Below are 17,579 nucleotides of genomic sequence, written 5' to 3' on the forward strand. Positions count from 1 at the left end.
AAATTTGAAAAGCCAGTTTTATATAAACCCTTAAACCATTCACTGCATAGAAGCTAAAAAGGATTGCATTATTGAAGATTAAAAGAGAGAATACAAAAGTGGATATTCTTTGCAAGAGCTGTTCTTCCCCATCCCCTAGAGGATGGGGTTGGTGAGGCCAGAGAATATGCACATACCTCTCCTTTCCCTCAAGGCCATTGAGAAGGCTCCAACAGGATAAATTGTTGTGTTCACCGAAGGGGGGAGGGCTCATAGAAGTATGGGGTTTATTCCCTAGCTGTAAATCTCCTTTCTGGCTAGCTACTTCAGTGTGCAAAGGAGAGAGTGTGTGGCAAAAAGGTGTTGATTATTTCTCAAAGACCTGATGTAAGTCTCCCATGAGCAGGAGCAAGGGGCCACTGGTTTTAGATGGTATCAAATAGGTTCACCTGGGTTTGACCAGCTCTCATCAGAGAAAAGCTGGTGGTATCATTGGATCTTTGGGTCATGGAAAGAGTTAGTGGCCAGCTAGAGAAAAGGGCCTCATTTGCATCAAGAGAGCTGTCATGAAAGGTCCTGAGCTATGGGGAAGTTGGGTACCCCAGATAATCCAGAAAAGTGCCTTAAATATCAACTAGACCCAGATTTCGTCAGTACCAGTCAAATCAGATCTCTTCTGCACATCTTGTTTCTCTTCCCTGTGGGACTTAGTTCCTTGAATTTTTATCCAGGGGCAGGAGATAAATTCTCCCCTATTAAACACATTCTAAGGGGGTAGTGGAGGACCAAAATAAATTACACTTTTGAGTCCTGCTTATTCAGTATGCCAGCTACACATTGAAATGGTGACCCAATGAGAAAAACAGTTTGAAATTTATAACGACCTACAGGAAAAAATTCCTGATCCCATTTAATACTGAGAACGTGATTTTCTTTTGGAAATAAGTAACTGATGTGATACTATTCTTCATCTGCTAACAGTGAGTAGAAATAGCCCAAATTTTGCTTTTCAATGGTTTGTTGTTATAATATTCAAGTGAGGACTATTATCTTCAGGGGGTGAACAGAAAATGTCAATAAACCCCTTTCTGTGTCTTGTACACAACACAATTGTATTGGTAGGACTGGAGGAGGTAGAATAATTGTTTTTTGCGAAATCTTAGGACAGAAATCAACAGATTTAAGTTGACATTGGAAATCAAGTTTTCAAGAAGTTACTGGCATTCATGAGCTCAGAATATTAATGGCAAATGTGCTTTGGGAACCTGATACTCTGTCTTCCTTGTCTCCTGGCAGAGCATTCTATTTAAAGCTATTTCAATGCATCTGTTCTGATTATGAAAGGCCCTGCTCAGGCCTGTGTGCACTTGGAGGGCTGGTGGGCAGCAGTGGATCAATGGAATTGTTTTGGTGTGATTCCAGCCAAAACGTGGGAGAAATCAGTTTGTTTGCTTATTTTGAGATTTATACAAACTCAGAAAGCATGTCTCGGTAATTCTTCTGTACAGCTTTAGAGACAGCATCTATTAGAGGAGCCTGTGAAATAATGTAGATGGAGGAGAAAATAAAAATCTATTCTGATGAGTGGTAGACACAAGAAAAAACTTCTAGAAGATAAATAGGAGAAAAAACACATGCACTTTTTATTAGCTTACAGAACTAAAATGATTTGCAGATGGTTGGCTGACGGTTTCACATAAAACATACTTATATACCTGAGCTTTTTTTCTGCTCACTTATTTTAATAGCTGAAGCATCCTTCTCTTGTGAGCAATTTATTCTAATGGCAATAAAAATGCAACAGTACCATCTCATTATGCCCAACAGCAAATGACTTAGACGGATCTTAGCTTGGTTTGTAGGGTTAAGCTCCGATGGCTGCAGGAATGACGTCAATAGGGATTCATAGTTAAATGGCACATCTTTTAAAACGGGACTCCACTTTCAAGTTTCTCCTCACCTATACACAAACAGAAAGCCCAGGTTAAGGATGCTGGAAAATCTTAGATTTCACATCAGGGCTTTCCAAGACTGAGTAATTCTTAATGGTCTACACTGTACTTGGCTTACTTGCTTCCTCTTTTTAAGCTGATTGTATGTCATCTGTGAGTTTTCCATTTGGGCTGTGTTGCTTTTTAGCTTGTTTTATGTTCTGTAGAAGCGTCTGTTGATGAGGGAGGTAGGCTGAGGACTCTTGGTCCCCTAGAAGAGAGATTTTACTAGATAGTCTACAACATTATTTTAAGAGGGTGTGGGCTGAATATTCCTCCCATAGTTCACACTGCTGGGTCCCTCCTGCTGGGGGGCATTTGTGAAAGGAGCAACTTTTCCAGCTAAATCTCCTAGGCTTTTTCCCCCTAATTAAAAAATATTGTACAAATAATACTATATTTATTACAGTGGCACTCTGCATTTAACTCAGGATTATTCTTCTAAAAACTCTTTTTAAAAATGACACGATTGTTTATAAGAATCCTGCATTTTATTCTGTTTATGGATTTTTAGGAAATACAAAGTTGGGTGAAAACCTGCTTTCCTGGTTGTATTTCTCATTATTTTATGATAATGGCTTTTTCAAAATGGCTTTATTCTCCATTTTTCACATGTAAAGATGTAAAATAAGTAATTCTGCCCGATTTGGCAGTGGTCACTGGAGTAGGTTGTAGGACAGTTTTGGGGTGATGCAAATCCCTGGGTAGAAGTACCTTCAGCTTCATCAACAAGGAAAATATCATTCAAAAGCTCATGAGTCAGGGTTGTGGTTAACCTTCTGTTCTTGGCCCTCTAATCAAATATTTGTTTAAATGAATAAAATACCCAAGGTGTATATCACTGATCAGTTATGTTATTCTTTTGTAGTACAATTTGGTATTGTCCATCAGAATTTTAAATTTGCATGTCTTTTACTCAGCCACTTCACTAGGAATCTGACCTGCAGGAAGACTTGTTCTGAATTTGTTTGTTCATTCTTCTAAGACAAAGTCCACAGGTGTCTTTTTAGATTTAAAATCTCTACAACCCAATTTCATATCTCAAGGTGCGAACTCCTACCTGCCTCTCTAACTTCTTGTCCCCCCATCTCCTACCAATGAGGCCAGCAAGTCCCCAGAAGTTCTTCTAAGCTTGGGGTAAAATTCTATGCAGTGGTAGAAGAAAAAGAATAAAGGTAAAATTATTTTTGATGATGTTCACTTGGCATCTTAGTCCATTCAAGATGCTATAACAAAGTACCATACCCTGGGTGGCTTATAAAGAACAGACATTTATTCCTCATAGTTCTGGAGGCTGAACATCTAAGATCAGGGAACCAGCGTGGTCAGGTTCTGCTGAGAGCCCTCTGCCAGGTTGCAGATTGCTATTTTCTCCTTGTATCTGCACATGGTGGAAATAGGATGAGAGAGAGCTCTCTGGGGTCGCTTTTATAAGGGCACTGATCCCATTCATGAGGGCTCCATCATCATGAGCTAATTACCTCCTAGGGACCCCATCTCCTGATAGTATCACTTTCAGGGTTAGGATTTTGACAAATGAATTTTGGAAAGATACAAACCTTCAGACCATTGACCCTAGGTTTACTATGTTTTAAGATTTTCTTTCATTTACTTTATCTTTCTTTTCCCTCCCTATCCATATATGTGTATGTGTGGGAATGTGTGTGTGTGTGTGTGCATATATGTGTGCACATAGGAGTATATATGTGCATATACATTTTCTTTTGGCTAAACTATTTGCAAGTGAGTTGCACATATAATGATGCCTCACTCCCAAATCCTCCAGCATGAATCTCTTAAGAATGAGACATTCCTGTGAATCATCACAATACAAGTATCCCATCCAGTACTGCTTACATTCAAAGATGGAGTTTATTTTTTCTCCTCATTTTGTTCTAATTTAATTGTATTTTTGAATATGAGAAACACTTACATGGTTCAAAAGTAAAAACTATATATATATACACACACACACACACACGCATATATACACATATATATGTATATGTGTATATATGTATATATGTGTGTGTATATATGTGTATATATATATATACACACACATATATAAAGGTGTATCCACAGAAGTATTGTTCCCATCTTACCCCCACCCCTATTCCCACTCACTCCTCTTTTTTTTTTTTTTGAGACAGAATCTCACTCTGTTTTCCAGGCTGAAGTACAGTGGTGCGACCTTGGCTTACTGCAACCTCTGCCTTCCAGGTTCAAGCAATTCTCGTGCCTCAGCCTCCCAAGTAGTTGGGATTACAGGCGCCCGCCACCATGCTCGTCTGATTTTTGTATTTTTAGTAGAGACGGGGTTTCACCATGTTGGCCAGGCTGGTCTTGAACTCCTGGCTTCAGGTGATCCGCCTGCCTTGGCCTCCCAAAGTGCTGGAATTACAGGCATGAGCCACCATGCCTGGCCCCCACTCACCTCTCTTGTTAGCCCTTGTCATTACTTTCTAGTTTACCTTACTTAACCCCTGTTTCTTTTTGTAAAAATACATGTGTAAAGTGTGGATTCCTTTTCTCCTTTTTTTTTAATTGCTCAAAAGGACCATGTTATACACACTCTTCAGATGAAGCTTTTTATTTATTTTTTATTTTTTTAAAAATACATCCGAAAATCGCTCCCTATCAGCTCCTGGAGATCTTCTCTAAGTGAAGACTCATTTGATGTCAGATAATACTCTTTAAGAAATGGTATATTTGAGTCAGAAACCAGAATCGATGCATTATTACACTTTATACCGTGATGTGTCACTGAAAGTTTTTTTTTTTAAATACCAGTTCATTTAAATGTTTAGTTAGTAATAAAACATTTTGGTTCTTTATTTATTTCCAAATAACTTTCTTGCAGATTTGTTTCATTTGCTTTTCACATAATTCTACATGTGATACAGTGTGAGTATGCACATATCAAAATTTTCTTTGTTATCCCATTTTAGCTGATGAATGAATGGAGGTACAGAATGCATAGGAGATTTTTTTTTGCCAACACCCATCAGACTTTCCTATGAGCATTCTTCTAGAAGCCTACAATAACAAATGATTTTCAGTCATAAGTGATCACACATTCTATAATTTCATATTTTTTCCAGTATAATTGCTATAACTGTCTACTGGTTTCATATGATCTTCTGTACATTACAAGTGTAACTGTCATTATTCCTTTGGCACAATTTCAACATGTAGGAAGAGCCAGAAATTCCAAACTTCTAATTTTGCATTCCCTAAATCACAAATGACCTTTTGTGATGTCAGTAGACATGGAGTGGAGAGATAAACTTCAGAATCTATAAGACCTTTTGCATGTTTTGATGGAGACAAATCTAAAGCATTCTAAATGGGAAATTCCTTTCCTGCTTTTAAAATCATAAGATACACTAAAACATGAACAAGATTACTCTGTTTTATATTGATGTCCCTATGATTTTTATGCCACTTTACACAAACAAGAGCAGAGTTTTGCTTTCAGAGTACAGAAGAGCTGGTTTCCTGAGCTAAAAGCAGGCTGGGGAATCGGGTAGGGAATGGGGTGATCCACCAGTTGCCCTTTCCATGCTGAAAGGAAATTTAAGATTCCTGAGTAGTGAAGTTACAAATATAGATTTAATAGATGTCCATTTGTGAGTAATACAGAAAGGAAGTTGTCCTTGGAAGAAAGTAATTTTCTTCCACATTTCCAAAAGAAGATCAGTGTATTAGTCTGTTCTCATGCTGCTAATAAAGACATACCTGAGACTAAGTAATTTATAAAGAAAAGAGGTTTAATGGACTCATGGTTCCACATGGCTGGGGAGGCCTCACAATCATGGCAGAAGGCAAAGGAGAAGCAAAGGTACGTCTTACATGGTGGCAGACAAGAGGGCATGTGCAGGGAACTCCCCTTTATAAAACCATCATATCTGTGAGACTTATTCACTACTACAAGAACGGTATGGGGGAAACCACCCCATGATTCAATTGTGTCCACCTGGCTCCACCCTTGACGCTTGGGGATTATTACAATTCAAGGTGAGATTTGGGTGAGATTTTGGCCAGGCCATATCAATCAGCAACCCCAATTTGGTTCAACAATCATATATGCTGTTGTTGATACACAGCAGGCTTCAAGCTAGGCATGGGAATGGACATTCCCTACTCCTAAGAGTAGTCCAGCAAGGGCTAAATTATGCACTCAAATTTGTATCTCCATGATACTGGAAACATGCAGGGAGAAACTGCTGGTTGATGAATGGGAATTTGACAAGTCAGGGTCTGGTTATCAGTTGCATGTGCTAAACACTAAAAATTAGCTAAGGATCAAGCCAACCTCAGTATAAAGGGCATCGGGTAGCAACAGTTATTGGGCCATTGAACTATAGATGTTATATGCATTTCTTTTAAAGTCTTCCAACTGTTTTTGAAATGGTTCTTAAAGCTAAATAGGCCCAGGAAATAAATGTCCTGTTCTGCCACATTTGCATTTTCTCTGTGCTCTGTCAGCAGTTGATGAGGTAGGAGGCAAGACTCAACTCTGGAGGTGGGACTGGGGCACCATACCAAATTTAGGACCAGCTGAAACAGGGCGGGAGGTGGGGAAGCAGTTTTCTGTAAGACACGCTGACCGAGAAATTTCTGCATAAGCTACCCTTTAATTTGCATGTAATTAAAAGTAGGTATAAATATGAGTGCAGAACTGCCTCTGAGAATGTACTCTGGACACATTGCCTATGGGGTAGCCCTGCTCTGCAAGGAGCAGTGCCTCTGCTGCTGCTCTGACACTGCTGCTTCAATAAGAGTTGCTGTCTGACTCAACCAACTCTCCCTTGAATTCTTTTCTGGGCAAAGCCAAGCACCCACCTGGGCTAAGCCCCAATTCTGGGGCTCACCTATCCTGCATCAGTTAGATTGCCCTTGCTTATCCATCCAGGCTTCTCCCTTGTTTCAGTATGTCAAGGGAACCTCACATGAGAACTCACTGGAAATACAACTGGCCCAGCGTTATGTGATGGTCAAAGGCGTCCCTTTTAAGAATCATTATTTCATATGGCCATTTTGACAATTACTGTTTTTCTTTGTCTGGTTTGATTTTGCAGTTGCTCTATGTCATTGAGATATCTGGTAATGCAGGCTCACCCATTTTTAGGGTAGCCTGTACATTACACACACACACACACGCACACACACACACACACACACAGACACACACGTCCCCCAGCCTGCCACACATGCCACCAAATAGAAATAGAAAAGAAGGAAAAATATATTATATTAACTTTAAGTTTTGGGCCTAGGCTGATGCTCATGATTAATCTCAGAGTAGAGTATGGATACAGAGTTTGCTTGTGAGTAGGGAGATTAAACAGCCCAGTGGGGAACATTTCTAGCCTGGGAACATTCATTGGCCCTTATTGTTTGAGAGCATGGAATAGTATCCTGTTGACTGCTCAGCTCCGTTTGGCTTGCTCCATGAATTATGTGAATTTCATCTTTATCTGACTTCATTCTTTTTAGCCGTCTTATTCATTGAGTTTTGGATCAGCAGATTATTACATATCTCCTTTAGCATACCAAGGTAAGACCTTCTAACATTTTACTGTGAAGGTTTATTGGGATTCTCTATACACAGAGAAAGAAAGAAATGAATCTTTCTGGAGGCAAAGATCCCATATTCTGCACTTTCTTTACAAGTGGAGGTGCTGTCTCCCTGCCTTATTGTTTCTTTTTTTTTTTTCTTTTTCTTTTTTACGCACAAGTTTATTTTGGAATTCAGATAAGAACTGACACATCATAGACAGTCATTGTTAAGGTAACCCAGTTATCTCAATTGCAAACAATAAACATTTTTTCTTCAAGAAAGTTACCACTTTTTAAGATCTTAGTACTACCCTATGCAAAAACAATTTTTTTTTAAAAGCCTGAACAGGTTAAGATAATAGCCAACTATGTTTTCTCAGGTGAAACTATTCCAAAAGAACTGTACATTCAGTGATATAAATCAGGTCCAGAAAGGTGGATCTCAGTTTAGTTCTTGAAATATAATTCACAAAATAAGACCCTTGTTGTTCTACAGAGGTCCCCTAAACTGTCTTTTATTCTGGTGTAGTCTCTAAAACCTCATTAAGAGGGAGGGGAGAAAATTTAGTCTTACCAGAAATGCTCTGCTTTTCAGTAGCCATCAGTTTTAGGTCTTCTTTATGTAATTCAGAAGTTCATCTTTTTCCATTTGGTAACCACTTTTTTTCCACTGTTCTCGCAACTGTTGTAATAGAGCCCCAATTTCTTTTCCTGAAGAAATGCCCACTTTTCTGATGTCATGGCCACTTACAGGAAATGGAGGAATGGACCACTGCTGCATTTCCTTTAGGAGACAGTGCTCTCCTTGGTACTTGAGTAGTTCACATACACGAGTAGGTGCATCAGGTTCCCTAGAATCTATAATGAAGTCTTGATAGGGTTTCAATGGGTCTGAACTATCTGTTGCTTTAATTAAATCTTTCTTATTTTTAACTATAAATAAGCCAAGGTTTTTCTCTTCTTTTGAGATCTTCAACCTCAAATCCAATTTTGTGACATCATCTTGTACTTTGAATAATGAGGCCAAAAGAGTCATTGGCTTTGGTGAAAAACCTTCAACATTTTTACTGACTTTGTCAAATTCTTCTAAACTTGCATTAGCAGGTAAACCTATATAAGAAGCCACATCAAGATCATAGATAAGGTGAATCAAATGATTTACGTGGTTACCAACAAGAATTTTTTTCAGTTCCACCCAAATCCTTTCTCCTGATATTCCAGCCAAGCCTTTTGCATTTTCTGCAATTGCTTCCAAAGTCTCAGGATCATGGTCACCAGGTTTGTCTACAATTCTCCCATAAAACCTGAAGTATCTTAAAATTCTAAGATAATCCTCTTGTATTCTCTGTTTAGCATGTCCAACAAATCTAACTTTCTTATTTTTTAAATCTTCATAACCATTAAAGTAGTGAAATAAAGTGCCATCAAAACCTAAAAACATACAATTTTATAGTGAGATCTCTGCATTCCACATCTTTCTGCCGGTCAGTTGTAAATGCTACCTCAGCATGTCTTCCATCAGTGGTGACATCAATCCGTAGTGTAGTAATCTCAAAATTTTCTTCATGAAGCCTGGCAGTAATTGTTCCGTGTTTTTCTCCTCTGTTGTTTATCATCCGAATCCCAGCCGACTGAAACATCTCCTTCATTTAAGTAGGGGTAGCAGTGGTGGCAAAATCTATATCCTGAGGTTTTACTCCATTTAATAAATCCCTCACTGCTCCTCCTGCTATTCTTAATTCGTGATTCTCTTTGACAAATAATTCTGTCAGACTCTTCAATCCTTCTGTGAAAAGTGACTGGAATTCGGGAGACTGCAACTTCATTGTAAATAGATACCGCTTCAGAAGGCACAGCCTACTCCACCTACAGTTCAGCACTGGCCTGTGCCAATGATACAGGCACCTCAGCATCTGGAGAGGCAGTCACCAACTACACATCGGCCCCGCTGCTGCCGCCGCCGCCACCGCCGCCACCGCCGCCACGCGCCCTGCCTTATTGTTTCTGATCCATGGGAATCTCCTTAGAACAATTTAGGAAGACTTAAGCTTATTTCTTCTAACTCCATTCTCAATGCTCACATTGGACCCATATTTCCCAACACATATGTTATGCTTATTTTTTATCATTGGGATTCACATCCTAGATCTATCTGGTACCAATTCAGATAACAAACCTTAATTGAGTATTGGCTCTGTGCCAGACACTTTACTAGTTCTTCTCCTAAGTTAACATAAGACTGTCTTAGAGGTGGTCTGATATTTTATTAGCGTATCTGTTTGCTTATAATTTAGAAAAGGAAATTAGGAGCAATGGAGTAATGAGACTGAATGCACCATGAGCTGAGGATTCAACATGAACAAGACAGACAATCCCTCCTGGACACCACAGTCTAGTGGGTGACTTTGCTAAATAATCAGAACAACTAAAGCTGTGATAGAGAGCTTCTGCTGAATATGTCATTTTTATTCAAGTTATTATCTCTAGTTTTCCTCTAGAGTTATTCCTTCATGTTTGGTGAGGATTGCAGGCACAGTTTTACTATGACAGCATTTGAAACTTACACACACTAAAAATACAGGTGAAATAGAATAATAGTGACATTTGGAATGACAATGATATTTTCATATAGATCATTATTTTTTTCAACTGAATGTCACTGTGTCTTTACTTCTTAGAGTTTTTTTTAATGATTTCACCCTCAATCTCCCCCTTTCTTTAATACTGACATATAATTTCTTGGTTTATTAATTTGTCATCAAAAATTAGTTTATATTTATTGAATGGATATATCTGGCATCATAATAGATATGCTGGGGACAAAACAGATGTTGTTCTTTATATGTTTGTAGCCTGGTTGTGAAGATAAAATTTATAGTCATGAAATACATGGAATTAGCTAATTGTGCAACCGTGTGTTTGGTTATCAAGTTAATGGCAATTCAAAGAAGGAAAAGATGTATAAGGGCTACAAAAACTAGTGAAACTTTCTTGCAGAGTGGAAGAGTTCAGCTACTCTTTGAATGTTGGGTAGAGTTGACATCTGCACTGACCACTATGGTAACTGCTAGCCACAGGTGGCTACTGAACATTTGAGATGTGCCTAATTAGAATCAAGATGTGCTGTAAGTGTAATACACAAACTGGATTTTCAAAACATAGTATGAAAAAGGTAATGTAAAATATCTTCTTAATATTTTTATCTTGATTACATATTAAAATTATAGCATGCATGTGTTATATATTATAATTCAATTTACCCTTTTATACTTTTAAAATATTGTTTCTAGGACAGATGCAGTGACTCATGCCGTAATCCCAGCACTTTGGGAGGCTGAGGCAGGCGGATTACCTGAGGTCAGGAGTTTGAGACCATTCTGGCCAACATGGGGAAACCCCATCTCTACTGAAAATACAGAAGTTACGGCCAGGCACGGTGGCTCACGCCTGTAATCCCAGCACTTTGGGAGGCTGAGGCAGGTGGATCACCTGAGGTCAGGAGTTCGACACCAGCCTGGCCAACATGGTGAAACTCCATCTCTACTGAAAATACAAAAGTCAGCCAGGCGTGGTGGCGGGTGCCTGTAATTCCAGCTAGTCAGGAGGCTGAGGCAGGAGAAATGCTTGAACCCGGGATGCGGAGTTTGCAGTGAGCTGAGATGGCGCCATTGCACTCCAGCCTAGATGACAGAGTGAGACTCTATCTCCAAAAAAACAAACAAAAAAAACAAACATTAGCTGGGTGTGGTGGCGGGCACCTGTAATTCCAGCTACTTGGGAGGCTGAGGCAGGAGAATCACTTGAACCTATGAGGTGGAAGTTGCAGTGAGCTGAGATCACGTTACTGCACTCCAGCCTGGGCTACAGAGCGAGACCCTGTCTCAAAAACAAAAAAAAATATTGCTTCTAGAAAACTTAAAATTACATATGGGTCTCACATTCTTTGCTCACATCATATTTCTATTGGATAGATACATATGCAGACAAGATGGGGCATTGCAAATTAATTGGGTGGAAGGGCACATAAGGTAGGGGAGAGTGGATAGAGGCCTGTGGTGTGGGGATGTAATCACAAAACAAATTGAAAGTCAGGAAGAAGAAGCTTTTTGAGCACATCGTAGTTGACACACCGATATTTAAAAGCCAGGTGGATATTTCCAACAGGGCCATGGTTGAGCAGAATAGCCATGTCCTTGATTCAGAAGTGAGACCTGGGTCAGAGGTATGGATTTGAGAATTCTGATTTTTGCATTTAAAGTTCTGGTGTGCATTTGAGGTTGCCCGAGGAGAGGTGCCTTAGAGTAGACCTATAGTGCTCCCGGTTTGTGAGCCCCTTCCCAGGAGGTTTGCATCTGCATACCTGTGCCTCCTGTTTTGCTTATGTTTGCAATCTTGGGGATACCTCCTAAGTGTTTAGAGAAAATGAAGAAAACTGATTACCTCTTGGGAAAATTTCCCTTTCATCTTAGCAGATGACTAAGCTGGTGTCTGGGGAGCCACGCCTAGCAGCTGTGGGTGTGAAGAGCAGGAGTCTATGACAGGTGAATGAAAGGACCAGTGTGCAGCAGTGCAAGGTGTGAAGCAGTTTCATTGTGCACTGATTACTGACTTGTTTGAGTCTGGTGAGACAGGACACCCCCACACAAGTTACTTGAAGCAGTTTATTAGAGAGGCAGCCAGGAATGGCAGATGCCTGGGATTCATTGTGAGCTGGTTGCTCCGGAAAGGGGCCTGGGCTGAATAGAGTCTCATCTGCACACACTCCACTTCCACTGCTGCTTAGGGACCTTAGAAAGCAGCCTGCCCTTGATTTTATACCCCAGGGTAATTGGGTCTGCTGGGCTAAAGCACTGAAGGACATCCTGTTTCCAGAGGGAGACTAGAAAGAGCCCAGGATGTTCTGGCCAGTCCTTCCTTGCCTCAGGATGGTGCATACCCAGCACATCCTACAGTTATTCTTGTCAACTACAAGTAAAGAAGGGGGTAGAACTAAGTCCAAGGTTACCTGGAAGATTGTCCTTTGCTGGGGGAACTTGAAGTCAGCAACGTGAGTGACACCACCTGCAGGCATGGTTAGTTTCCCGACCTGGGCTGTCTAGCACTGCAGAAAGATGAGAATGGGAATGATCCCAGATAAGATGTAGGTGGCAGATCCTGAAATTGGGAAACATCCTCCACTGGCATTCTAATTTCCCATTTACATGAAAGGATACTAGAAGTTCTTCTCTTCCTAAGTCAACAATAGACTATCTTAGGAGTGGTCTAATATTTCATTAACTGATCTATTACCTTATAATTTACCAAGGGAAATTAGGAGCAATGGAGTAATGAGATCAAAAGCCCTCTGTGGGGTTAATAGACCATAGCTTTGAAGGGTGAAACCAAGAGCATTTTGAACAATGATGCTTTATTTGGAATGCACAAAGCCTTCCAAGGTAAACTCCTTTGAAGGACAAAATTCATTTTGATGTTTATGTTCTGGAATGTACATTAAAATTCATCCTAATTACTTAATTGACATACCTCATTAACAAGAATAAAATGATAATAGTTAACATTCATCAAACACTTCATACAGGTCCTGGGTATAAGGAGGTGCTCTCAGTCTGCCTCTTTCTGTACCTAGGTATTTAACCAGGAGCATTTTGCTTAACCTCACTGTTCCTCAGTCTCTTTATCTATAAAATGGGGACAAAAATGATACCTTGTTTGTAGAAATGTATTGACCACTGTCAATAGAGAAAAATCACAAGGCAAGTCTCAATCATTTTAGAAGGTTTATTTGCCAAAGTTAAGGACGTGTGCCCAGGAGACAGGTCTATGCCTCTCTCCAAAGGTGATTTTGAGGGCTCCAAATTTAAAGTGGAAAGGGCGGGATATTGAGAAGTATACAATTTTCATGTAAGAGGTAGGTAGGGAAAAATAGTCATTTATTTGTTTGGCTCAGAGAATCTGCTTTTTTTTTTTTTTTTTTAAACAAAAGATGACATAGACAAATGGGGCAGAGGAAAAATGCAGGGAATCTGCATTTTTACGTAAGATAACAGAGGAAACAGGATAGGGGAACAATCGGATATGTATTTGTGTTTGGTGGGCAGGGGGGTGACTGTACCTGTAAACATAAGCTATCAATTTACATTGCCATGGTGAAATCTTAAGGTGAAAGAAGAAACACCTTAAGGTAAAGATCTTGCAGGTCACTAGGAATTTCTTTGTGGGCAAGATATGGGGGAGGCTTGTAGTGTTTCATCTTGTAGCCATGTTATTTAGGAACCAAAAAGGGGAGGCAGGTTTCTGTGACTCTGTTCCAAACTTGACTTTTCCCTTTGGCTTAACTTAGATTTAAGATTTAATTTCCTTTCACATCACTAAACAAGCTAATACATGAGGCATAGCATATTCTACACATAGCGTAGAATAATTCCCAGCACAAAGTAGGAGTTCAACAAATGTTGGTCATTCATTTGTGGAACGCGTACAGTTGGCCTCTTTGGAAAGAGGAGAAAAGTATATCTTGGAGAAGTGAAGTCAGAAGCTGGCAGATGAGTTGTAGCACTAGCATCAACCCAAGCATAGCCAGAATCTCAAGCTTGTGACTGAAACCACCTTGATTTGGTAAATTACATCACGTGGGCCAAATCCTGCCCCTTGCCTTTCTTTGTAAGGCCAGGGAGCTAAAAATGTTTCTTTGCATGAACATTAAAATCCTATTGATGAGAGGAAACACTAATTTTTAATCTCCATTAAGGAAAATGTTATCCCCTCACCAAAAAATATTCACATCTTTCATTAGTCAACTTGTAATTACAAGCAGTTGTAGTCAATTATTATTGTATTTGAATTTTTTGAATACAAATGTAGGAACTTGTTTTCTCTCTTGTTATATAAGTAGCTACATAATATCCTTGATTCTGACTCTAGGCCCACAAAGACTAAAATACTCTCTGGCTCTTTCAAAAAATTTTTGCATGATGCCACTCTAACCACCCTGCATATTGCCTCCATTTCTGTTAGGTGCTAGGGTGGTCCCTATGGAGAACCTTTTGAAACCAGAAATCTGGCCATTGCAGTTGGGGTGCAGGGGACAGAAACTGGATAGCCAAGGTGGGTGGAAGGGGATGTTTAGAAATATAGGCCTGCGGGCAGTCATGGTACTGCTGCATGCAAGGTACCTGCAGAGATTTGGGTAGAAATCTGAGCCCAGCAGAAACTTCTGTACAAAAAGGCTTTAGACAGTGTGTTGCTGAAGACCTTGTGCTAGAGAATATTGGCTAACTATGTTGAAATACTAACATTCTCCCAGGTTACTTTTCTTTCCACCTCTCAGGGGTGCACTAAATAAAAATGTCCTTGAAGAATATAAGCCTAGAAACTTGGCAGGACTTTTCAAAAGCAACTTTAAGTATTTTTATTTTCCCTTGAAGGAGGCTTGGAAAACTCGTTTATATCACTAAGCTGTTGGGAGATAGCTGGTGGCTGGAATGAAAATCATGTCACAAATGGCTTCTGGGACATATTTAACAGGCTCAGGTAGCAGAGATGGTGTGATTGGTAGCTGAGGTGGTATGATGGGTGACAAGGAATCATGGAGATTTTGATTGTTGCCAAATAAAAATAGGCCAAATGATAGACTTCTGGAAGGTGCTGTTGGGAAGGTACTATTGAGGCACCCAAAACTTAGGCCTGAAACGAACCAAGGAGAACTGCAGGCTGTGTCATCTTCTTTTCTTTCACAGATGCAAAGATGGGGACTCCGAGAACTCGGTCATCTCTTGCCAAGCTGCTGAATAGCCAGAGGTAGACCCAGGTTCTTTGCAAACTTTCTTATTTACATAGCCATCAAACTGCTTTAAACCTTTGTGTTTCTACAACTGACTTAACAAGTTAAAACAAGTTCAGATCTCTTTGTGGCAACCCAAGTTCTCCCAAACTCTTGGCTGAAAATGCCTTGCTCATTTGGGGACTGCCCAAAGGTAATGAGACCTCACTTGATCCTGACTCCAGTGTGAGTCCTGAGTCCACTGGGCCATGGGCCTGTCCACTCCCCTTATTTCTGACCTCCCCTTTGGAGCAGCTGAAACAGTTCAAGACTTGACTTAAACAGTAGCATATGAGCAAATGTTGAAATCTAAATCTGGGCTTTTGGCCATGCAAAACAGGGTGGGAGTTATTATTTTTTGCCAATTTGAAGTAAATGAAAATCCACCTTTTTTGGATTGGGCAAATGAGGCAAAAAACCTCCTATTAGGAAGATCCTTCCTTTTGTCCCTCATTGTTTTTGTTGTACTCAGCCCTGCCACAGAATTGTCATGTTACGACATGACAAGGGCTTTATTAGCGAAAACACTGCCTGTGTAGGCCCCTGTTGGTTTGTGCCCATGGGTTTGTGTTCTTTACATATCCCTTGGTTTCTCAGAACGTGTACTTGACCCGGAGCGTCTACGTTGCCATGGAACTCCTTTGCTTTAGCAGTTAGGCAGCAACGTTTGAATAGTTCCCCTTTCAAGGCAGGAAGCCTCTGTTCTGTGTAAAGTTCTTTCTACAAAGAATTGGAACACTGCATTATTTCTGTATAATTATCCAACTGGTAGTCACACTGGGGGTCTGTAGTGTATTATTATGTGGGATATTATCAAGAGCAAGAATTTTCCTCTTTCAGACTTGCAAGGGATTTTTAGCAGGCACAAGAGGAAACGAGTCCCTGGCGTCATTCAGTGACAGCCCGTCTCACACTGTGTCTTCATGGCAGCATGGAGATGGACACTCCTGGTTGGGACTCCTGTGGATCTTTATTCATTTATTTAAATAATTGTAACTGTTTTTGATATGGGATAAACCTTTAGAAATTTATAAAACATGTTAAGGAATTTTTTCCAAAAAATCCATTTTATGCCTCTTCATTGTTTCTGTATCTGGAAGTGGTGTTATATTTTTGTGTATATCTGTTTCTGAATATGTGTGTGGATACAGTGCTTTTGATCTATCTCTGCTTCTGTCATAGGCTGACACTGGGAGAAGCTCACAAGTCCAGTTTACTCTTGACTTATGTCTCCAGGAAACACCCTTCTTACTTTTAAAGAGTCCCTTTCCTTCCATTCTCTTCTGTCTTCTTGTTCTTATATGGTCTTGTGTATTTCATGGTTTTGGAGGAATTTATAAACATAAAACAATGCATCCCGTTTTCCAAAGGGAAGAATGATTACTACTTACATTTGTTGAAGGTCTTCTTGTCAGGCACTCTGACATACAGATTGTTTAGTTTGATGTCCACAAAAGTTTGTGAGCCATTAATAACAGTAATCATCATTTTTTCAGGGTATGCTACACTATGCTATACATTGTCTTAGAGGAGTTTTGTCAGATATTCAGTTTAATTTCATCATTTACCATCGCATTTGATGAATGCTATTGGCCACTTCTTCCTGTCCTGGTAGAAATACTTTTATCCTCTGGCCCATGACACAACAGTCTCCTGGTCTTGCGTCTGCCTGTCTTGTGGCTTATATTCTCTGTGCAAGTCACTGACCCTTTTCTTTTCATGCCATCATCTCTCCCTTGACAAACTCACCTGTTCTCATGTCTTTCAGGAAGGCTACAAATTGGTCTCATTGACTCACACATTTGTATCCATGGCCTAGATTTCCCCAATGGGTTTTATCCTCATACACTCAAGATATCAGTCTCATCCTGGCCATTTCAGAGACAACTCACTCAGTACATCCTAAATCAGACTCATATTTTTCTCCTCTGTATCTGGTCTTCAGGCCCTGGGCCTTTGCAGCCACCTTCTGCCTGATCCACTCATCTCCACTCTTGCCTCCCACAGTTCATTTTCCACAGTGTGGCAGGCATGATGTTTTCAAAGGCAGATCTGACTATGACGCCTTTTTATTTAAAACTCATCACCGATCTTAGGATAAGTACCATAATGATTAAAATAATTAATCCTGGCCAGGCGCGATGTCTCACGCCTATAATCCCAGCACTTTGGGAGGCTGAGGCGGGAAGATCACGAGGTCAAGAGATGAAGACCATCCTGGCTAA

General features: G+C 40.0%; 2 protein-coding genes across 3 annotated transcripts in view; one reads left to right on the forward strand and one right to left on the reverse strand.

Annotated features, from left to right (window-relative positions):
• The window catches only part of FBXL7 (F-box and leucine rich repeat protein 7), a 435,731-nt gene that overhangs the window by 37,265 nt on the left and 380,887 nt on the right, over positions 1–17,579 (forward strand). The window lies entirely within an intron of this gene.
• On the reverse strand, positions 7,883–9,533 carry LOC100460729 (CCA tRNA nucleotidyltransferase 1, mitochondrial-like). Its single transcript, XM_054555425.2, is given in 2 exon segments — positions 7,883–8,982; positions 8,984–9,533. Coding segments are annotated over 2 exon segments (1,305 nt in total). The 5' UTR covers positions 9,449–9,533; the 3' UTR covers positions 7,883–8,142.

The sequence above is a fragment of the Pongo abelii genome, chromosome 4, assembly GCF_028885655.2.
Source record: "Pongo abelii isolate AG06213 chromosome 4, NHGRI_mPonAbe1-v2.0_pri, whole genome shotgun sequence".
NCBI classification, from domain to species: domain Eukaryota; kingdom Metazoa; phylum Chordata; class Mammalia; order Primates; family Hominidae; genus Pongo; species Pongo abelii.